Source organism: Marmota flaviventris, chromosome 10, assembly GCF_047511675.1.
Source record: "Marmota flaviventris isolate mMarFla1 chromosome 10, mMarFla1.hap1, whole genome shotgun sequence".
Lineage (NCBI taxonomy): Eukaryota > Metazoa > Chordata > Mammalia > Rodentia > Sciuridae > Marmota > Marmota flaviventris.
Genome location: NC_092507.1, coordinates 15,757,637 through 15,781,212, shown reverse-complemented (window position 1 = coordinate 15,781,212; position 23,576 = coordinate 15,757,637). Strand labels below are relative to the sequence as shown.

Sequence of the window (23,576 nt, the reverse complement as noted above, 5' to 3'; positions counted from 1 at the left end):
AGTTGGTAGAGTGATTGCTTAGCATGCATAGGGCCCTGGGTTCAATCAAAAAAGAAAAGGAAGGGGTTGGGCTGTAGCTCAGTGGTCAAGCTCTTCCCTCGCATGTGTGAAGCACTGGGTTCAATCCTCAGCACCACATAAAAATAAATAAAGATACTGTGTGTTCATCTACAACTAAATAAATATTTAAAAAATGAAGGAAAGAAAGAAAAGAAAATTGCTACATTCTGACACATTGGTACATGTTAATGAGTCTCCTTCATAAAGCATATTAAGATTTTGTTTCTGTATCCTTTTTTCAATGCAATATAGCAGTCACATTAATTTTTATAAGTCTGACATAAGAAACTGACTTAGAAGTGTTGAGATTTATGTTTTTAAAAAATTATTGAGATTGACTATTTTCTCAGGGGGAAAAGTTAGTTACTCATATTTGTGTGTGACAACAGTTATCTGGTCACATGTTTTGTTTGCCTGTCTCCCTCCCTTTCCTTCTCCCTCCTCCCAACCTCTCTTCTCTGTGTGCCCCCCCCCAGGGGGTGTGTGGTTTGTTTTGTTTTGTAATACTATGGATGGGACCCAGGGGTGTTCCACCACTTAACTGCAGCCCTAGCACCCCACCCCATACCCCAAGCATTGAACCCAGGACCACTGAGCCACATCCCCAGCCCTTTTTAAGTATTTTATTTTGAGATAGGGTCTCACTAAGTTGCCCATACTGACCTCAAAGTTACGATTCCTTTGCCTTATCTCCTACAGAGGACTCTGCCTGGTTCTGCTTGAGTTTTTTTTTTTTTTAAATATTTATTCTTAAGTTTTAGGTGGATACAATATCTTTATTTTACATTTATGTGGTGCTGAGGATCGAACCCAGTGCCTTGTGCATGCTAGGCGGGCACTCTACCACTGAGCCACAACCCCAGCCCCGTTTTTTTTTGTTGTTGTTGTTGTTTATTTCCTTTGCTTTTGTGCAGTGATTGGATCAAATCCAGGGCCATGCATGATAGGCAATCATTCTACCACACTACTACACCCATAACCACATTAGAGGTGTTTGTTGGTTAGCAAGTGGTCTTTGCATGTATAAAGAGTATTTTATTGTGATCTCCAATACTCAAGATTTCTTTATTCATGGTCCCAATGTATACAACTATAAAATTTATTCTGAGTCTGCTTTAGAAATACAGATTTCATCAAGGACTATTTTTAAAAAATATTTATATTTAAGATTTGTTCTTTTTAGATACAATAACTATTAATTGGTAATGCTTTAGTGTGTAGGTAAAGCAGGAAAATCAGATATTGGAAGAGAAATGTTAACAGGAAAAGCAAGCAGAATTTTTATAGTATGTTTGATGTAAAGTTTTTATTTTGTTTGCGTTTGGAGCTTTCTGTTCAATCCATAAAAGAGTAGGTAGGTGAAAATGACATGTCATGAAGATGACTAACTTGGTATGTAGCCCAATATTCTGCAGACTTTAACTAGAATTAATAGGATATGTAAATTATTTTTCACATTGGAAGGCACATTTTTTTGCATAACCTAAATCATTAAAAAGCTAACTGTCATTGACGTATTTTTCATTCCTTTTAAGGGAGAGAAATATAATACTTTTGAACAGAACTGTGTAGGAATTACTTGAGTCTAATTTTCAAAATCATTTAAAGTTCTCTTTGTTCCAAATTGTGCGGAATAGCGTGTCTGCTGCTGTGAACTTTTAAGTCCAGCTGTGAGAGCAGTTACCTGTATTTCTTTTGATTAGATGAATCAAAGGAAGAAAGAAAAGAAGAGGAGGAGGAATTAAATTTTAATGAAGACATTTTGTGTCCACATGGTAAGCTGGAAGCATGTTAGACTGTTATAAGTTTGACCTTAGCCAATTGTAAATGTCTTCGTGATGTCCCCAACCTGTTCTAGGTACCAGGTCCAGTGCAGTAGTGTACTGGATCTGAACCATGCTCAACATTAACATTCTGTTCTCCTGCCTGGCTTGTAAGTCCTTCATGTTTTTTCTTAACCTTGCATAAAATATAATCTCCGGTTTCACCTGTATTTAGAGGAAACCCTAGGGAGCAGATTCTTGACACCTAGTGATGTTAAAAACTTCTGAGTTTGGTAGGAAGACTGTTTACCATGTCTGCACCTTCATCCAATTTGATAGACACAATGCCTTTATTTCACTTATTTTATTTTTTATGTTATGCTGAGGATTGAATCCAGTGCCTCACACATGCGAGGCAAGTGTTCTGCCGCTGAGCCCCAGCCCCGGCACTTGGATTGCCTCACTAAACCTTAGCTTTCTAGGTGAGCGACATTTTTATTTTTATTTGTGGCCCACATAACTAGGTGGGGGTCATTCTGGAGTGGTAATGGGGACTCTCTGGATCCCCAGGCTCAAGTCCTTCTCATTGGTCCACCTTGTCTCCCTATTTGTCCTTTTCACATTAGGCTACAGTAGGAGCACAGCTGTGCAGAGGAGGTGGCTTGAGTGGTGGCAGCATGGGTAGATAGTACGGGAAGGGAGAGCCAAAAAGAGACAGACTTTTTTACAGTGGTGCTTCCACGTCAGTGTTGCCCACCTCAGAGCCTGGGAGGGCGTCGAGAGCTGTGGCACATTTCAGGCTTCGTGCTGCCCAACTACGCTAGCCACAGCAGAACAACCTGCCACTTTCTCCTCGTCCTCCCCTCCCTTCCCTCCTCTTGTCATGTCAGGGTCTGCAGTATGGCCAGAAAGTGAGGCAGCGCCCAGTGAGCTCAGGTGCCCCCTGCATAGTGTCTGCCCCTCAGCGCCCCTGCTCTGCTCCTGTCTTGAGCTTCCCCTGGAGCTCGGCGGCGCTAGGCAGTGCCATACTTGGCCATCTGATATTTCCAAGGGATAGCTCCCAGAATTGAATAGACTTAATCCATTTTCTGACTTTTGTTTTTTAACCCCTCCAGTTTTACATGCCCTTGCCTTCTGGGTTGGGGCAGATGGTCATGCACTACAGTGGGTCTGAACGCTTCCCAATTTTGCTGACTTAAAATTATTATTTTTTAAAGTCTCATCCATCTTTTTTAACCTTAAAAATTTTTGTTACTTCTGTTCTCTTCATTCATTGTTGTAGTTTGCTATATTTAAGAAAACCTCTTGAATGATGTTTCAGGAGGCACTGAAGATAAACATGGTTTTGAAACCTGGCTTTAGGCTGGGGATGCCCTCAGTGGGTGCATGTAGCACGCACAAGGCCCTGGGTCCCGCCCACAGACCCTCACGCATCAGTGTCTTGGAGATTCTTGCGATCAGTTTGTTAGGTTTTGTTTCTTTTTTGTTTGAGTGTGGCAGGTGTGGTCAATCCATGGATATTCATTCCCCTGCGCTCTGGAGGGAGGAGCCTCCTACCTGCCTTGTTTATTATACCTCATTTGCTTCAAAGTTGTTTACTTCTTGTTTGGGGGCTTTTTCATTCCTCTTTGGATGTTCTTTGCCAGTGTTATTATGGTATGAACTAGATTTTATGGGGTGGGAGGCTGTTTATCCAGAATCTAATCTCATTTTAAAGTCTATTTATATTTTTTCCAGAAGCCTTTGAGTATTAGAATATGCAGTTATGTTTGCATCCCTCATGACTAGTTTTATCTTATTGAGAGGTAGTATTTAAAGGTTGGAGTTAGGTAGGCATTTTCTTGAAATGTTACTTAAATGTTTTTTATTGCAGGCTACTAGTCTAAAAATTTGTATATTACATGGAAAAATTGTGGTGAAGTTGTACACATACAATCAGTAGGTTAAATGAGAGGGCAGCAGACTATTGGGTCCCCTCTTGTCTCTGCAAGAATTCTGTTTCTGTCCTTCACATTTGAATAAATCCTACCCTTTAAAAAAGAATATGTGTGTGTGTGTGTGTGTGTGTGTGTGAATATATATGTATATGTGTAAATATATACATAAAGTTAAATTTAGAAACATGGCTAAGTAGAGTGATTTTTTTATTTATTACCATTTAGACTACAGCAAATGACTTATTAAAATACTTTTTGGCCAGGCACAGTGGCTCACACTTATATAATTCCAGTGACTCAGGAATCTGAGGCAGGAGGATCACAAGTTCAAGGTCAGCCTCATCATCTTAGTGAGGCCCTAATAGCTAAGGAGACCTTGTCTCATTTTTAAATAATAATTAACAACAATATAAAAAAGACTTAGGATGTAGCTCAGTCGTAAAGCGCTCCAGGGTTCAATCCCCGGTAACCACCAACCCCCCAAATAAAAATTAACACAAACTTTTGAATCACTAGCACTGCATAAAAATAAATAAATAAGATAATAATTTCAGAAATAAGGATTGTTTTTTCAATTCCTATGAGCAACGCATGTGCTAGGCAAGTGCACTGCCTCAGAGCTACACACCAGCCCTGTGCTGATTCATACGTTAAAATGTGTGTGTGTGCGCGCGCTATTGTTTCTTTTTTGAATCAGATAAGACTATACCACAAAATTTCAAAGAAAGAGTCCTTTTGGGGGCTTGGAGGGGGTGTCCGGGGGGCTGGTGCTGGGCTTAATCCCAGGACCTTAGGCTTGCCAGGCAAGTGTTCTCTTTTTTTTTTTTTTTTGTTTAATAAAAAGGAAAAGGGAACCTTGAAGTTCTTTCTGAATCAAGTTGTACAAGTCTACCTTGATCTTTTTTTTTTTTTTTGGACTGTGTTGTATGTCACTACAAGGGATGTACACTTTTTTTTTTTTTTTGAGAGAGAGAATTTTAATATTTTTTAGTTTTCGGCGGACACAACATCTTTGTATGCGGTGCTGAGGATCCAACCCTTGCCGCACGCATGCCAGGCGAGCGCGCTACCGCTTGAGCCACATCCCCAGCCCTGTACACATTTTTTTAAAAAAACAAATTCCTTAATGATACTTGAGAATAAGGCATTTTGGAGTAAGTGATTTTAATTCAAGAAGTTAAAATGAACAACCTTCTCAGAAAGATTTATAAAAATACATTATAATCTCATTTATCTCCTAATGAATTTATGAAAACAACCATCTTCTCTTGGGATTATTCAAAGCACAGTAAGAGATGAGGGCTAGAAGTAGAGAAGTTGAGTTTTGAGGTGTTAGGATTATGGGGTGTGGTTGAGATGGACCTGTGCGGTTGGACTATGGTATGGTCACATTTCTGATCATCCCTCTGGATATTGCATGGTACGCATTAGGTGTTTAGAAACTCACTGGCTTTATTACTCTTAATGCATGTATAGGTACCTTGCCAACAGGCACAGAGAAAAATGCTTTGGGAAACTTACATGTGCCTGAAGAGAAGTGTGGTTCACTAATTTGTCTCTTGGGAACCGCTGAAAGAATGGAAAACATCACCACAATTAGAGAGAAAGTCCCTGAAAAGCTAAATGTATCCAATGAAGGGGTAGGAGGAGGGTCTGCTAGGGTTTCAGGTTGCTAGGACCTTGGCACTCCAGAGATCTGAGAAAATGCAGGTGTCCATGACTGGTGTCATTCTTGTTGTCTCATGGGATTTTGGAAAGTTGCAATGGTCTTGAAAATAAGTTGCAAATAGCAAATTAGAGCCAGACTGGAGATGGTTTCAGAGTGATCAGTAGATTGCTTGCTTGAATTGGTAACTTAGACCATAGTTCTGTGAGGCCTGCCCAACCGTGACAACCATCATTTCAATGCAAGATGATTTCAGTAACTATCAAATGGTAGTCGATGAAGTCTCCAGGGAACAGTGTGCAGACCTTTAAGTGTTGTGTAGATGAAGTTCTGTGAATGTCAGGGCTCTGTTGTCCCTGCCCCGCCCAACCCCCTTTTATTGCTGCCTTAATGGCAGGGAGAAAGGTTTTAAAATGTATGATTCTTGCCTTATTTACTTGTTTTCTGTCTCTTGATTCTCCAACCACAAACCTAGAATGAGGATTTAAAATTGGAGTCAGGGGTAGCTCTTTGAAAATTAAAGTGAAATAAAAAATCTAGAGGGTTTTTGTTTGTTTTTTGTTGCATGTAGGTGTGCCAGTACCCAAAATGAATCAGATATTTGCAAATAAGAAATAGGACATATGGATTTCTCTAAAGTTCGAGGAATTAGGAAACAGATTTTCTGAGATTTAAGAAATGAAAAATACATTTTTTTATCTTTGTTGTTGTTGTTTTAAACATCAGGGGAGTTGTGCATATCAGAAAATGAAAGAAGACTTGTTTCTAAAGAGGCTTGGAGCAAACTGCAACAGTACTTTCCAAAGGCTCCTGAGTTTCCAAGTTACAGAGAGTGCTGCTCCCAGTGCAAGGTACTGTGCTCTCCACTGACACGGAGGAGCGGCCTGCCGCCCCCGCTGCCCCGCCCCGTGCCCCCCACCCTGTCCCCGGGGAAGTGGGGTGTGCTCCAGTGGGTGAGCAGAGGAGGCCTGCCAGGGCTGTCAGCAGAGACAGTTGATTGCTTCATTCTCTTTCAGATTTTAGAAAGAGAAGGTGAAGAAAACGAAGCCTTACATAAGATGATTGCCAACGAGCAAAAGACTTCTCTTCCGAATCTCTTCCAGGACAAAAACCGACCATGTCTCAGTAACTGGCCAGAGGTATAACACATGCCTCACACAGAAGCCTTGCTGAGGCCTTTGCCAGGACCCAGTGCGTCTCACAGCTGCCCGGAGCTGCGCTCCCTGCCCCTTGTGCAAGGCCCCGTCCGGGCTCTCCCATGCTGCTGCTGGGCAGGGGCTATTTCCATTTTACTGTAGAGTTTGAATAAAAAAACCCACATTGTTCTTTGAGGGGTTTTTGTGAAATTGGGGTGAATTAATGTGTTCTTTTTGTGATTGTTTTTTTTTGTGTGTGTGTGTTCTAGGATACGGATGTCCTCTATATTGTGTCCCAGTTCTTTGTAGAAGAATGGCGGAAATTTGTTAGGTAGAAACCAGAAATTTCCTATTTTCTTTCTTGGAGCTGACTCGTGTTTTTTTTAAGCATTCATGGTTTATGTTTGTAGTACCATTCTTGGTTATTTTTAGTAGCATACACTGAAAATTTTCTTTTAAGTTAAATAATCTCAAGAAATATTGAATTACTAATTACCCTTTTACATATATCTCTTAGTTTTAAATAATTATTCTTTAAGAAATCTTATGTTCATGAGGTATTTATCATCTTTGTCTCTTCTGAATAGAAAGCCTACCAGATGCAGCCCTGTGTCATCAGTTGGGAACAGTGCCCTTCTATGTCCCCATGGGGGACTCATGTTTACATTTTCTTCTATGACCAAAGAAGATTCTAAACTGTGAGTTTCTTTCCTTCTTTTGATTGTCTATTTCTAATGATTTAAAAAATATGTTCTAGAAACATCTCATTCAGTATAAGCAGTCTATTTTAAGAATCTAGTTCACTAAATTACAGTATTTTGGATGTTCTATAGAGTGAACACTTGTCTTTGAAGAGACGGACAGACTATTCCCACAAGGCCGAGGTTACCTGGGCTGTTGTGTGCCCTGTACCCCTTCCTCGCCTGTCTTATTGACCAGACTTGTCCCCACTCCATGCCAAGCTGCTGGTAACCAGCATGTGCCTCTAGCAGACATCTTTTCCAGAATCAGAATCAACATAGTCTTGGTTACAGTTGTTTTTCCTGCAGCTGCCAAGCTTCAGAGAACAGAGAAAGGCTGGGGTTATAGCAGCTGAGCAGAGCTGCAGAGCTGGCCATCTGGAGTTCTAGTGTTTCGTACCAAAAAATTTCATTCTACTCCCCATGTGCCCCCCAGAAGAACTCATCTGAGATTTTGGGTGTTGCCATTTTATTTTATTAAATAATTTTTAATTAACTGTGTTAGAGAAGGTGGTGTGCCTCCAACATTGCCAGAAAGCCATGGGAGAACAAATTGAAAGACGCCAATAAAATATTCCCGAGCTTGGTTGTAGCTCGTGGTAGAGCATGTGCCAGCGTGATAAGGCCTGCGGTCAGTCATTTTCCCCAGGCCCCGAGGACCGTGCTGGATTGGAGTTTATTGCTCTTTAAATTTATTTAAAGGAACAGAGTGTGAATGTATGTTTTCTTCTGTGTTCTTACCCACTTCCCTCCTGCTCCTGTCATTGTAAATGCCAGACATTTAGGAAAATATCTCTAATAATAAAACAGATAAATACATGCTACTGTCAGTGTCAAGGGCACACAATGCAAATATAATTGAAGGACCACATACTTCCTGCTATTCCTGCTTTTCCTTCCTGCCCTTCCTCTCTAGTAATCACTGTCCTAAATTTGGGGACTGTCTTTTGGAATGCATTCTTTGTTTTTTTTTTTTTCTTTTTCTTTCTTTCTTTAGTTGTAGATGGACACACAATATCTTTATTTTATCTATTTTTTTTTTAAATGTGGTCCTGAGAGTCAAACTCAGTGCCTCAGGCATGTGAGGCAAGTTCCTTATCAAGCCCTCAGAATATGTTCTTTTAACAAATAATACATGCAGATAGCAATGTCTTGTGTATTGAGGCCATTTTATAAAAATCATATTTATCCAGCTTGTGTTTTCTTTTAACCATATTGATTCATGTAATATCCACCATTTACTTTGACTGAAGCTGTAACTATTTTGTATAAAAAACCTGCTTCATATCTTTTCCCTGGTTTCTTTGCATTATGTAATAGTGTGGATAACTGTATTTTAGGAGACCAGCGATCCTGTCGTTTCTCTTACTCTCCTTGTGTCTTAATGCATGTTGTGTTTTTTTGCACAGTATAGCTCTCATATGGCCCACCGAGTGGCAAATGATTCAAAAGCTCTTTGTTGTGGATCATGTAATTAAAATCACAAGAATCGAAGTGGGAGATGCAAACCCTTCAGAGAAACAGTATATTTCTGAGCCTAGTAAGTTTTCAAATCCCTTTTGGTTTTGATAGTCAAATGTTGATATTTTAAGGGGAAAGGAAAGACTACGTCAATAATTTATTCTCTACTAAAAATGATGACGATCCTGAGGCGGTTCGGACTATCTAGATGGGGACTACCATGTAACAACTTATGTATGATTGATTATTTGTGGACAGTAAACAGATTTCCTTATTGTCATCATTTGCATAGAACAATTCAGTGGAAATCATTACTAATAGTCAGTAATGGGCAACTGGTCATTTAGAGACATGGTTTGGGGTCTTCAGGCCTTGACTGGTGCCTCTTCACCCACTTCTGCTTTTCTTCTCTTTAGAACTCTGTCCAGAATGCAGGGAGGGCCTGCTGTGCCAGCAGCAGAGGGACCTGCGTGAGTACACTCAAGCCACCATCTATGTCCACAAAGTTGTGGACAATAAAAAGGTACTGGTGCCCCCTGTGGCCATGGCTCATCGTGATCACGCTTGCTTTGTGTTTACAGTGAGAATTGTTTGGGTCTATACCAGTTTAGTACCAGTGCTGTTTGGAATCATGCTTAAAATTGGAATTGTATATGGTTTTAGCTGGTTGTGATTCTGACGTGCATTTACTAAGCATCAGCTGAGGGCCAGGAAAGGTCTTGGTGCTGCGATGCAATGAAAAAGAAGCCCAATGAGAAGGTGAAGACTGAACTCCTAGATCCACCTGAAGACTTCACGAAGCAGTGAGCCTATGAGAGGAAATCTTGCAGGATGGAGAGAGACGCCTGAGGACCGGAGGTTCCCTGTTCTAAAGGGAGAGACAGGAATGAAGGGGCTGCTTGTGTGTGGGGCAGTCACCACCAGGAACCAGCTTCGAACAGGTGTTCCAGGCAAAGGAGGGCTGAAGCATGGAGCCTGGTGTGCTCAAGGAACAGCGACCGCCATCGTACCTAGATGAGTGCTGTCCACTAGAGTGCCTGGTGGCAGAGGGCAAGGTTCAGTGTGAGCTGCGCACACAGTGGCCATAGCCCTGTGCAGCTTTGGAGCACCCAAAATGTGAATATTGTGTTGAGGAACCGGACTCTTAGTTTAATTCATTTAAGTTTAAGTAGCCACAAGGGGCTAGTGGATACCATATTACTCTCTGCTGTTCCCTAGTTAAAGTTTATTCCCAGGACAGACAATGATAAGGAATGTCAGACTGGTTTCTGTATGAGTTTTCCATATGCTGTGGATTTGGGATTTTACTCTTAGATGTCAGTCACTGGAGAGTTTTATTCAAGATCATGGTATGATCCGATTTATGGTTTTTAAAAGTCACCCTGGCCATTGTGTTTGGAATTGTTAAGGATGCAAGAGGACTGAGAAAAGGTAGTTTAGAGGCTCAAGTGTTCCTCTGCAAGGGCAGATTGGATTCTAGAACGTTTTAGTTGTAATGATTAGGGATGGCCCTTGGGTAAATCCTGACCTGGATCTCTGGACTTCTCATTAATTCAATTCCAGAACTGGGGGATTGAAGACCTTAGAATACTATTATTTGATTCTAGTTAGCACTTGTTTTAGAAGGGTAACTTATAAGTTATGCACTAGAACTGCTTCACAAGTTCAAGCAAAGGCCTCCATTTCCAAGTTGCTGAGAAAATGAAGTTAATGAATGTATATATCTCAACTTTTCCTCCCCGAGAAGTTCCTTAAACTTTTTGCAACTTTTAGTACATATGTACTTTGGAATTGAGTGTAAAACAGTATCCGTTGTAGCGTATGTTCCGTGTTTTGGCTTAGTAGCTATCACTGATAGTGTTCTGCCAAAGAGCACTTCAAACACCCTCATTTCTCAGTTCTTAAGGATAATTTGGGCTCCTGGCACTTCAGTTTCAGGGCTTGAAAAGGCTTGACAATCAGTATCTAGCAAGGTATGTAGTGTTTTTGATCTTCTGCAAAATAGCATCATTGTAGAAGCTGATAGTAATATCTGCTTTATAGAGATGTCTGAAACTCACGGTGAGCATGTCAAATTGGAGAATAAGTCATAGGGTTAAAAAATTAATATTAAAAAGCACAGAGAACAGCACAGGATTCTTGATCGACTCTTGTGTCTCTTGTCTCACCATGAGAATTGTATCCTCTTGAAAAAGGTGGCCACTGGTCAGCGTGGCTTCCTCAGCTCTGACCCACTTCTCTTTGTGGTCTTCACACATTCAGGTGATGAAGGATGCCGCACCGGAGCTGAACGTGAGTAGTTCTGAAACAGAGGAGGACAAGGAAGAGGCCAAACCAGATGGAGAGAAAGATCCAGATTTTAATCAAGTATGTGTTGGAGCTGCTTTTCATCACACACATTCCACTGACCTCAGGAGAGCACTCCAAGCCCTGACATCTCTGCCCTGTATGGGGCATTGGTTCTCACACACAAACACGCGCACGCGCCATCCTTTCTTTTTTCTCATTTTGGTGGTTTGCTACAGCTGTCCTGATTTCCCATTGAAGCTGTGGCCCACACCTTCTTCCAGAATTAATACAGTTCTAACCATTGAAAGGGAAAGGCTGAAATGTAATGCAACGTATTCAGCCCTAAAAGAAGACATTTTAAAATAGGACCCATATCGTGGTATGTTGCTTAGTTGTTGGTTATTCACGTATGAAGTGTTTATTTAACTTAGATTCTGATCCATTGAACAAAAGGAACAACAGTGTGAGCAATGGAGTGTGCAGAATGGACTGTCCTGTCTTCATCGAGGTGTTTAATGACCAGATCATCTGATACATTATGCTCTTGTTTGCCATTGTGAGCAACTTCTCCATCATGATTGACGTTTTTTTGTTAAGACTTCCTACCTCTCCCCAGAGAAAGCTGAGGAACATTCCAGGGATTTGTTAAGGGCTGTGTAGGGCTGTTGTGTATGTGTAGCTTGGTTTCAGTTTTCAGGTCAGACCGCTGTGTTCCCAGCATATTCTTAAATATTTTACCTTAAATTTCTATCCAGTTTCATTTTTAAAGAACGAGACACCTTTAAAGCTGAAATGGGGTATTCAAATTATGGATAGCATTCTCTGAAGCATGAGAAGTATTACAGTAGCCATCTGCTGTGTGTCATGGAGCAGACACACCTGGGCTCATTGGCCACTGCTCCTCCCTTTTCCTCCCTGTTGACCAAGTCTTGGCCCTTAGCCTACCAGAGGTGAATTTTCCTTGTAGTTTCCCAAGGGGTGTAAAGGACATGTCAGAGTTTATTTTCACGGCTCATTGGAATCTCATAGACTAACCTTAAACCACCTCTGAAGGGACAGCTGTGCCTGCTGACAGCTCTAATGTTAAAAGTTCTTATACAAAATTTTGAATTTTGAAATTGTCAACTTTGGCCTGTCCTTTACTTAAGTGCTAGCCAAATCCATGCTTTTCTAGCAATGTAAGTTTTTAGTTTCAAGGGGCTACTTTCCTATGATGGGTGATGTTCTTATTAAAATCTTTGTACATGTATGTGTGTGCCTTCTGTTCCTTGAGATTATATACACAAATACTGCAGTAGGCCCACTCTGGGCTTTGGCTTTTCCTTTTCTGGTATTAGGGATTGAACCCAGGAGCATTCGAACACCAAGCTACACCCTAGCCATTTATTTATTTATTTATTTGTTTGTTTGTTTGTTTATGAGAGAGAATTTTTTAATATTTATTTTTTAGTTTTCGGCATACACAACATCTGTGTGTGTATGTGGTGCTGAGGATCGAACCCGGGCCGCATGCATGCCAGGCGCTCATGCTACCACTTGAGCCACATCCCCAGCGTCCCCTTTTATTTTTTATTTGGAGATCAGGTCTCACTAACTTGCTTCCTTGAATTGGAGAGCTTCCTGTCTCAGCCTCCTCAGTCACTGGGATTACAGGTGGGGCCACCACAGCTGGTGGTTATTTCTCTTGGTAGGAGTTTGCTAACCTATTGTCTCCCTTTCTTTTTGTCTTCATCTCCATATACAGTCAATCTTCTAAGTCACTTATTTCCAAACAGATTGTTCGCTTTTTTTACTTGACATATTGAAAATGAGCCCTGGGGCCTGGGGTTGTGGCTCAGAGGTAGAGTGCTTGCATGTGGCACTGGGTTTCATCCTCAGCACCACGTAAAATAAAAAAGAATGATATTTTGTCTTTATTGGAATGTGCAGAATTCCAATATCCACCTGTAAGTTAAAAATAAGTATAGATTTTTTTTAAAAAAAAGCCCAGGACGCACCCAGGACTACCTGTGTGTCGTGATTCAGGACTGTGTCCTCTTTCATCTCTTCTTGCTAGGCAGTTTCTCACTAGCCTAGTTGTTGTCACTTAGTAGTATGGTTCAATAATCAGTGGGAACTCTTTTGTTTTCCAATCTTTTATGGTCTGTTTTCACTGATATATTCTCTGGTAAAGTAGGTATGATCAATACATATACTTATTATTCTTAGTTTCTGTTATTTCAGGATTTACTTTTCAGCCTGAGTTACTTAGAAACTACAATTTCAAGTCATTTAGATTTTGAAAGGCTGATTTTTTTTGAATGTCTAGTTTTATTCATTGTGGTCATAACCACAGCAATGCTTTTAAACTAGATATGGAATTGCTCTCCTCAGTTGTGGATAACAACAGATTTTTCATTTATAAATATGATAGAGAATGTTGGGGAATGTTGCTTTTTGTGCTGTAATTATTTTTTATACTTTATAATTTTCTTCTGTCTTCCTTCTCCTTGTTTGGATGTTGTAATACTGGAGAATGTTTAAATGTTTTTGGTTCGCAAAAAGGATCTCAAGTCTGACCATCCTAGTTTGGGAAAAAGTGGATAGTCCCTGAAAAGTATTAGCGTGTTTCCATCTGCAGATAGCTTCTGCGATTGCCATCATAAATCCTTGCAATAAAAAATGATGCATTTCTGTTTGTCCTTAGTGGAGTTGAACAAATCCCCTTCCTTCTTCTCTAAGCTTGATCAACCCAGTTCCTTTGATGTTATCTGAAATGTAGGTTAATAATACACTTGGTGTTGACTATCACTTAGGTAATCTGGAACAAGGGTACTACTGGCTTTTGTCAGTTAAGGTGGATATAAATTCTATGGCTTTAAAAGGAAGATAATTCTAGCAGAAGCTTTTAGACTATTTAAACCAGTATGTCATCAGTTTTTTAAAATGCTCAGGGCTTTGGTTTGGGGTTGTGTTTTGTGCTTCTAAAGTCAAATAATATATTGTTGTAGGTATTTTTCCTTATATTCTCAAGTGTGGAATTCAGGTTCAATTTGACACTCCCGCCCCCGCCTCCAGCAGTTAAGATTGAGAAGAAGTACTGTATCAAAACACCTCCCCCGTCCCCCTAAGTTCACTTGTTTAATGAATCTTTGACTCATTTGTGTTTGTGTGCTGGGCAAAGGCAACCAAGCCTTCCTGAGCCCTGCTGATGTGCGGCTCCAGAACGCTATTCCTCTGTATCCTGATCAACCTGGTGATGGACATGGGGCAGCTGTGTGCATAGTGATCCGAGACCGCCCTACTTATTGCAGTTATCACACAGTGGAAACTATGGCAACCCTAGTTAGGGCCTTGGTGTTGATCCATTCAGACCTCCTAAATCAGTCCAAAGAAAAGGATTTTTTAAAAATTCTGCTTTCATTCTCTAGTCTGGTTAATAGAAGAATCTTTGCCACATGTTAACCTCTTCTTCTTTGTCTTCTTTTTTTTCCCCTTTGGTAGGGACTGGGAATTGAACCCAGCTGTACTTAACTCCTGAGCCACATCCCCAGCCCTGGGGATTTTATTTTCAGGCAGGGTCTGTCTTTAGAGTCTCCCTAAGGTGCTAAGGCTGGCCTTAAATCCTCTTGCCTCAGCCTCCCCTGTGGCTGGGATTACAGGTGTGTACCACCATGCTGGCCATTAACCTCTTGATGATCATTTATAAGCATATTTTGGATGCCTGGGGTATAGCTCAGTGCTTGCTCAGCTTGTATGTGTCCTTGTTTGATCCCCAGCACTGGGGACACAAGGGCGGAGGGTGGATTTCTAGGACATTTGGCTCTTATTTTTTTTTCCTTCGGTAACTAGAGTCTGCATTAAACCCCATGTATGTCTGTACTTTCTCACTGAACCTTTAAGTAATTCAAAGCTGTCACTATATTTCACTTGTAAATGTTTAGTCCTGCGTATCCTAAAAGTAATGACGGTGTTCTATATAATACTAGTAATATGCTCATAAGAAGGAAATTAGCAAAATGCTCCAATTATATAATACCCATACCTGAATATGTCTGTTTTTTAAACCAGTTGTGCAATCCCAGTATGCATGGTTTTGTGTCGCCATGGGCTGTTATCATCGCTGCCCTGTACATCCCTGTCCCCTTTCTGCCCTCTTTGACATTGACTTTCAGACCAGTTTGATTTCTTGTAGATTGTTCCATGTTCTGGATTTGACTGATGGCCTCCTTATTCTTTTTTAACTCTTTTGCCTATGCCTTACATTCCAGTTACTCTTAGTTTGTAGTTGGGTCTGAGTATTTGATTACATTTGGTTTCAACTGTTTCCATGGTGGGAGGAGGACAATTGGAATTGAACCCAGTGTTGCCTTTGAACTAGGTCCACAGCCCTTTATCTTTTTTATTTTGAGACAGGGTCTCTCTAAGTTGCCACGACTGGCTCAAGCTTGGGATCCTCCTGCCCCAGTCTCTGGAGTTAGTGGGTTTACAGGCTGTGTCACCACAGCTAGCCACTCTGGGAATTTCTGCTCCTTTATTATTCTGAATTTATTTGGATGGTTAAGGGACCAGTAAGCCCAAAGATTTTTTTTGTTTGCTTAAGAGCTTTATAAGCAAAGGCCACATTGTGGATAAGTTCAGGAATTCCTTTGTTTTGGATTCTATTGTAGAGTAATGGAGGAACCAAGCGGCAGAAGATATCCCATCAGAATTACATAGCCTATCAAAAGCAAGTCATCCGGCGGAGCATGCGACATAGAAAAGTTCGTGGCGAGAAAGCACTAATCGTTTCTGCTAATCAAACATTAAAAGAATTGAAAATTCAGGTGAGGAAATCTAACATTTGTTCAACTGTGCTCTGGACTTAAGAGACCTTTATGAATTCTTGCTTCATACCTACGTTCATACATGTATCTGTTTACTTTCGATTTGACCTTTTAAACACCTTTCTGCTTATATAGTGTTAAGCCATTGAGAGAGCAGGGCTTTTTTGATTTCAAAGTAATGTCCCCAAATCAAAACACTCAGTTTTCAAAATAATGAAGAATCCTTCTATGAAGGTGAGAGTGATTTTTTTTTTTTAATAAAGACTAAAACCTTGAACAAGCTCAGAGTAGCTTTCCAACAGTGATAATTGTTCATTCCCTTTAAAGTGTCATGTGTCTTATTTGGCCTGTTACCAAAATCTGTGACATTTACGGGTTACAAAAGATATCCACTGGCTAACCTGTTTGCTAGGATGAGTTGGAAGTTCTTTTATCAGTACTTTTGGCAGAAAAGTCTACTTGGTAGAATTTTATGTTATCTTTAGATTTTTTTTCCTTTTTTTCCCACCTTTATTTTTGGTACCTGGGATTGAACCCAGGGCCACTGAACCACTGAGCCACATCCTCAGCCATTTTTATGCTTTTATTTTGAGACAGGATCTCACTATGTTCTTGAGGCTGCTTTACTTGTGACACTTCTTCCCTAGCTTCCCAAGTCGCTGGGATTACAGGGGAGCGCTCCCCTGCTAGAGTCTTGACCTTTATACAGTAGTATTTTCAAATTGTGGGTAGAGGCTCACTCAGATCTCCCCCTCCATCCTGCGTGGCTTGAAGGTCATTGCTGGCAGTGTAGGCTCTATGAAAGCGCCTGTGACAGCGTTCCCACTTGGCGTCAGTGCTAAGTATTCTTCCGGAGCATTCTGGTGATATATCACAAAATCTAGGCACAAGGAGCTGATGCATTCAAGATGTCCGTGAAAAAAAAAAATCGGGCCTCGATCTGTTTCAGTCGCTGCTTCATATTCAAAACGTTGACTGAGTTCCCCTCTCTGTTACTTTTATGTGGCGTAGTTTACTGGTTATGCATTTTTCTTGTTGCTGATATTTATCGTTGTAATTGAGGCAAAAGTACAGGCTTCCTTTGAGGGTGTTATGTGTTCCAGATTGTCTTGAACAGTATTTCCCTTGGTTGAACCCACGGCTCTGAAAATAAACGTGTTGGCATGAGGTCTTGACTCTGTGATTGTGCCCTTCACATCTGAGCAGGCTTATTTCCCTCGCCTGCTCTCTGGATGTCAGCGGTAAACCTCGAACATTCAGAACCTTTCAATTACAAAAAGGGCCCCTGTGGATAAGGACGTTTTAGAAGCCTGTGCTGTTCTTATTGTGGACTGCTATTTTTGAAGAATAAATCAGAAGCCAACAGAAATAATCTCTCCTGGGAGCAGGGGCATGGTACCTGGTCTGATGAGCTGTGGAAGGCATCAGCTATTGAGATTAAAACCCCAGACGTGCTTTCCTTGGGTGCTTCCTCTGCAGCGGCTCTTTTTGATTTCCTCTCTACATCCAGGATCGCTGTGAATCAGAACTGAAAGAGAACAGTGGGATGTGATTTGTTGGGCACAGTGACGCACACCCGTGATCCCAGCAACTCAGGAGGCTGAGGCAGGAGGGTCGCAATTTAAAGCCTGTCTCAGCAACTTAACGAGATCCTAAGCAATTTGTTAAGACCTTTCCTGGGATGTAGGGGATTGCTTAAATGCCCCCTGTGTTTAATCCCCAGTACCAAAAAAAGGATGTAATTCCTTTTTAAATTATATTTAGTTTTCTTGCAACACTACAAACGGAACCCAATGCCTTCAGTCGGCTAAGCAGGGACTCTGCACTGAGCTACTTCCACAGTCCTCATTTTTAAGTGTTCGATAGAACTCTCCTTTGGGAATACTGTGCTTCATCCTGTTAACTAATATGATGACAACCTCTAATGACTATCTCCCAAATTAACAAGTGAATTACAATTCATAGACAGAGAACACGTGGAGCGGAACCTTCGAATTCTCTCTTTAAAAAACCCCTGTTTCTCCTTTGCTAGCAAAGCAATAAATATTCACACACAAAAAAGTTCTATGCACCAAAAACAGTTGATTTAACCTAATTATTAATTTTCCCACAACCTGTCTGTACTGTAAACTAAATGAAGTATGATTTTTTCCCTTTCTGAGAAGGTGCTCAGTGTTTTATTGCATTATTTTGTTTTTGTGGGCCTGGGGATCAAATCCCCGACCAAACGCTTGCTAGGCCTGTGCTCCACCACTGAGCTATATACCACAAGCCCCATGTTTTCTTATTTTATTCTTCAGCGAGTGGTTTCCTCTGGTTAAAGAAGAGGAGCATTAGCTGGGCATAGTGGGGCACGTGTGTAATCCTGGTGGCTCTTGAGTCTGAGGCAAGAAGATCTCAGGTTCAAATGCAGTCTTAGCAACTTGGCAAGACCCTGTCTCACAAAATAAAAGGGCTGGGGATATAGCCCAGCAGTCAAGCCTCCAGGTTTCATCCTATACTTACTTGGGAGTGGGGCAGTGCTGGTTCACTGTTGAGTGCATTAAACATTCTTGTCCATGTCCTCAGAACACTAAGCATGGGCGGAGCCCCTCTGTACTAGTGCCTTGGGTCCGGGGAGCCTTGGTCTCACAGGGTGACGTACAGACCCGAGGCACTGGGGGAGCAAAGAGCATCCCTGCATTGCAGTGGCTGTCACCCTCACCACACTAAGGTGGCCTTTTGCAGATCTCCTTGGTAGCTCTGCTTGGGTCTCCACGGCTCTCCTCGAGTGCCCTATGCCGACTGCGGGGCTGGCTTGGTGGAGCTGTCCACTCAGTGCTTCTTGCACAGTAGAAACAGGCTTATTGCTCATGAAGGTCTTTGATGCCATGCACTTGGCATTGTAGCTACGGGTCTGTGTGTGGCTTTCAGGGGCTCAGTCTCTGGAGAAGTCCAGATAAGAATGTGGCCCAACAGCTGGGAGAAGACTGGCTTGTGCTGCCTGTTCTTATTTATGTGTGTGCTATTATTAAAAGGACTTCTGAGCCAGGCACAGTGGCACTCACCTGTAATCCCAGCAGTTCAGGTGGAGGAGGGAGCAAGATTGCAAGTTCAAAGCCAGCCTCAGCAATAACGAGGCACTAAGCAACTCAGTGAGACCCTGTCTCTAAATAAAACATAAAATAGAGCTGGGGATGTGGCTCAGTGGTCAAGTACCCCTGAGTTCAATCCCTGTCCCGTGTCCACCCCCTACCCCCCACACAGCAACTTGTGGTCACCATTGATATGCTAGAGAAGCTGTGCTATTCCCTAAACTAGTTCAGGCTGCTGTGCTGGACTTAGTTTTGCAAGTTTTAAAAAACCCTTTATGCTTAAGTCATTCAGAGTGTATTTAAATTTTAAGCCAGAGTTGGGGTGGGTCGTATGTGGCCCCTGCCTTCAAGGAATTCATGTTTTGGGTCCTAGAGACATGACTTAGCCTGAGAATGTCTAATAGTCCCAGGGCTGACTTTGTCACCAGTCTGTTGCTGAAGAAGTACAAACAGAAGGGAGAAAAGTCCAAACAGGTTGCTGGGAAATTTACAGATGGTTTTAAGGAAGAACTTGGACTTGACTTGTTGGGGCAGTGATGTAGGGCCTAGCATGGCAAGAGGACAGTGATGACCCAGCCCATGACCATAGCCAGAGTGCAGGGCAGCAGTGTCCGCAGCCCCCAGCCCTCCTTCGCCACACTAGGTCTGTGTCCCCAGCCTCCAGGAGCAGTAAGGTCCAGGAAGAACCAAAGAGTCCGGGTGTGCAACTGTTCCCCAGCTTCCTCCTGGGCCTGCGAGGCTGCTTCTGGCCTTGGAGGGATTCCTGGGCTCAGCAGGAGAGTAGCAGCGGGCTGGCTGCGAACAGTTGGGTCTTTGGGACTCTGCAGTCTTTTCAATTGTAACTTTAGAAACTGTGCTTCATTTATTCACAGCAGGTGTGGGCTCTGTGTTTTGCTTTATTCAGACTTTGTTTCTTCTATGTTGACACAGATCATGCACGCATTTTCAGTTGCTCCTTTTGACCAGAATTTGTCAATTGATGGAAAGGTTTTAAGTGACGACTGTGCCACCCTGGGGACCCTTGGTGTCATTCCTGAGTCTGTGATTTTATTAAAGGTAGGTAACAGCTTTACAACTAAGGAGCTCTGGTCATTTCTTTCATTTATTTATTTATTTTAGTTGTAGATGGACATAATGTCTTTATTTATTTGGTGCTGAGAATCGAACCCAGTACCTCGTGCTTGGGCAAGCCCTTAACCACTGAGCCACAACCCCAGCCCCAGGAGCTGTGGGTTAAAGGACACATGTGATGGTGGTTAAAGCCATCCTGTGCCTCCTGGGAGTGGGGGAGCATGGGGCATTATCTTGTCTTATTTTTGGATGTCACAGTAGTGGTGTCTCAACAGCCCCTGCCCATGCCATAAGCCCCTCCTGGCTCCCCGCACAAAGGCTGTACGTTGGCCTTCGTGTCCCTCATTTCCTATGGCATGGGGCTTCCTCCTCCAGGTGTAGACCTGGAGCTCATCTCCTATGACTGGGAGGGAGGGAGAATGCTTTGTGCCCTTTGAGCACTAAGGGCTGACTGTCAGCCCCATGGGCATCCATACTGTGCCTTCTGCTGGTCCCACTGGGCTACTGGGTCTCTGGTCACTAAGTTTCTGTGGGCCGTGTCTGTCTCTGTCTAAAACCTCCCACACGCACCCCAACACACACCTGTTTTGACTAGCTGGAGAGTTTAACAGCAATAGAAAAAAAATTTGTGCCACTGCCTATAACCTATTTATGAATGCTGGCCCTCAGTCCCCTACAGATAGGATAGAGAACAGATAATGTGATCATTGTGGATGGTAATACTTTAAAAAATCTATCATTTTTTTTTTAAGAGAGAGAGAGATATTTTTTTTAATATTTATTTTTTAGTTTTCGGTGGACACAACATCTTTGTCTGTGGTGCTGAGGATCGAACCCGGGCCGCACGCATGCCAGGCAAGCGCGCTACTGCTTGAGCCACATCCTCAGCCCTAAAATCTGTCATTTTTAAGAAAAATATTAAAAATCTCATTGAAGACAGGAGGGGCTTGTATGATTTTTGTGTAACATAATATTTGCATTCATCCTTCTCCCTGACCTTTCACCTGCCTTCTGGATTTACAGATTGACAACCATTCTGTGAACCCAACCCCTCTGTTTTTGTTTCCAGAACAAGTTGAGGATCCCTTATCTGAATCTCTTGGGACCAGAAGTTGCTTGGATTTCAGGGGTTTTCTGTATTTTGTTTGTTTTTCCCTTCAAATACTCAAATATTTGCACATACACACGTCTAAACATTAAATTCATTTATGATTTATTTGTATGTTATACTAGGAGCTGATTCAATGTAATGGTGTCGTGCATCTGTGTTTTCACCCCAACCCATCATATGATGTCAGGTATTGGGATTTTTCACTTGTGGCAGGAATTGTGTCATGGTCCAGAAGTTCTGGGTTTGTGGGCGTTTTGAATTTTAGATTATGAGGCTCACCTGGTGCCAGCCGGTTAAGCTTAGGCAGCACACGGAGGTCACACGTGTCTGGCTCAGAAGCCCAAGTGGCCTTATGGGTTTCTTGTTCTGGGCATGGCTTTGCATTCAGTGGATCTTGGAGACATTTGAGACTGCAGGGGCCTCTGAGCCCTCACTAGTCCTGTCTCCCCTTCCCAAGGGACTTATTTTGTGGCTTCCCTTTTCTTCTTGTTTCTTGGTGGCTAAAAGGACCTTCTCTGTATCAAATGACACGTTGACACATGTAGAATGAATTCTCAGGTGCTTTTTGTACCCAGGTCTCAATTCTGATGTGATAGGTTAGCCCTGGCATGATGACGCCCACCTGTACTCACTCCTGACCCCCCCCCCCCAACTCCCCCAGTGTACTGTTTGCTGTACAGTCTGTGGAATGGTGTTGAGAACCTGTTAGGTTGGTGAGTCCTAATGCTCGTGCATAGACTTCTAACAACCCCTTTTATGGAGGGTTTATGCTTGCAGGCGGGCAGCTGGAGACTGTACTGGTCATTGGCCTCTTTGCCCTTAGAGAGCTAATCTCATTCTCAGCTTGACATCAGTGTGGGCTCTGCCTTAATACAGAAGTCCGAATTTTGTTTTTGATGGTAAAGAGGAGGAAAAAATGTCATCATACCCTAATGGGTATTTTGAGAGGACGCTTCTAACTTTTTATTTCTCCCTAAGTCTTAGTGCCGCCACCGGGGTCTTAACTCATGAGGATTACAATGGTTTTTAGTAACCTTAGGGTACCTGGACATTTAGACCTTTCCATCTCCAGAGTTGTTTTGGGAGGGAGAAAACGGCACCAACCCCTGCCCAACAATACACTACTTTGAGGTGACAGGTCTCAACCCACAGTTAGCAGGCCATCGCTGGCTGTGACTTGAGGTGTGCTGTCTCCTGGACAGCTTATCTACGTTCACCATTTTTGCAGCCGGCAGGGCAGGCGTCTGGATCCCAGGACATCAGTGTTGCACCCCCACCCCCTGCAGCTCTCAGTTGTCTCCTTTGTTTTCCAGGCGGATGAACCGATTGCAGATTATGCTGCAATGGATGATGTCATGCAAGGTAAAGAGGAGTCCTTTGAGGAGTCTTGGTGAAGGTCGGGGGCGGGGGCGGGGCTGGGACCCCGGGTGCCAAAGCTCTAGTGCACAATGCTTTCCCTTTTTACCTTGAAAAAAGTTTCCAAGTGTTTTTATGGTAGAATTGTACACTATTAGTTTCAATTGATGGTAGAAAGAAAAAAAAGGTGTGTCCGTAAATGTGGAAAGCACGAGGAAGAGGAATCATCCGGCAAACCCGAGGAAGCCATAGTAGGCGTGAGCCAACAGGTGCCCAATAGGTGCCCAGGAGGGGGAGGGGTTGAAAAAGTATGAACAGTAGTGCAACAGACCCTTCCCCACACACACTCTTATCACCCTTCCTTCAAGTAGCTGTCACTGTCCCTGCCCCACCTGTACCTCAGGACAGCAATCTGGAGTTTGAGTTTCTGCATTTTGAAGAAATAAAGCTTAGAAGGTGGGAACAGTGTCTTCTGCAGCAAGCTGCAGGCCAAGCCCAGCTCTGCTCTCATGCCAGCAGTCCATCTCCTGCCTCCGCAAGGAGGCCAGGGGGTTTCCTTCGGGGGGAGCTGCCCAATTCAAGAACAGACCCTTCAGAGGTAAAAAGCTGTTTCATCTCCAGGGCACCTGCTAGTGGCGCCCACCGGTGTCTGCCCAGCAGAGCCTCAGGCACTTTTACAGTAACTCCATCTGCAGCAGATAGAAGTGGCCACCAGGCAGTGGAAGACTCAGAGCTGGAGCCAAGAGATGTCAGCCAGCCCAAAAGGAACTAGTTCAGGGAGCATGAGAAAGCTTAAAACTCGCCTACAAATAATATAAAGAAAATGAGCAGAAACCCACTGGGCCCTGTATATTGAAAGAGTCATTCGGAGAATAGAAAAGAATTAAACGAGAAGGAATTTGAGGCCAGGTATGGTGGCATATGCCTACTACCAATCACAGTTGGGAGGCTGAGGCAGGAGGAATGCGAGTTTAAAGCCAGCCTCAGCAAAAGTGAGGGGTTAAGCAACTCAGACCCTGTCTCTAAGTAAAATACAAAATATGGGGGTGGGGCTCAGTAGTGAAGTGCCCCTGAGTTCAATCCCGGTACAAAAAAGAAAAAAACAAA

General features: G+C 42.6%; 1 protein-coding gene across 2 annotated transcripts in view; it reads left to right on the top strand.

The window, feature by feature from the left end:
• Usp48 (ubiquitin specific peptidase 48) overlaps window positions 1-23,576 on the top strand; it is a 67,273-nt gene that overhangs the window by 41,236 nt on the left and 2,461 nt on the right. For both annotated transcript variants that reach the window (XM_027937112.3, XM_027937111.2), the window contains exons 16-26: window positions 1,764-1,835; window positions 6,153-6,277; window positions 6,443-6,565; window positions 6,832-6,893; window positions 7,150-7,260; window positions 8,712-8,842; window positions 9,180-9,286; window positions 11,026-11,130; window positions 15,702-15,857; window positions 19,862-19,987; window positions 22,427-22,475. In XM_027937112.3, the coding sequence (XP_027792913.2) occupies window positions 1,764-1,835; window positions 6,153-6,277; window positions 6,443-6,565; window positions 6,832-6,893; window positions 7,150-7,260; window positions 8,712-8,842; window positions 9,180-9,286; window positions 11,026-11,130; window positions 15,702-15,857; window positions 19,862-19,987; window positions 22,427-22,475 (1,167 nt within the window). The remainder of the gene's footprint in view (window positions 1-1,763; window positions 1,836-6,152; window positions 6,278-6,442; window positions 6,566-6,831; window positions 6,894-7,149; window positions 7,261-8,711; window positions 8,843-9,179; window positions 9,287-11,025; window positions 11,131-15,701; window positions 15,858-19,861; window positions 19,988-22,426; window positions 22,476-23,576) is intronic.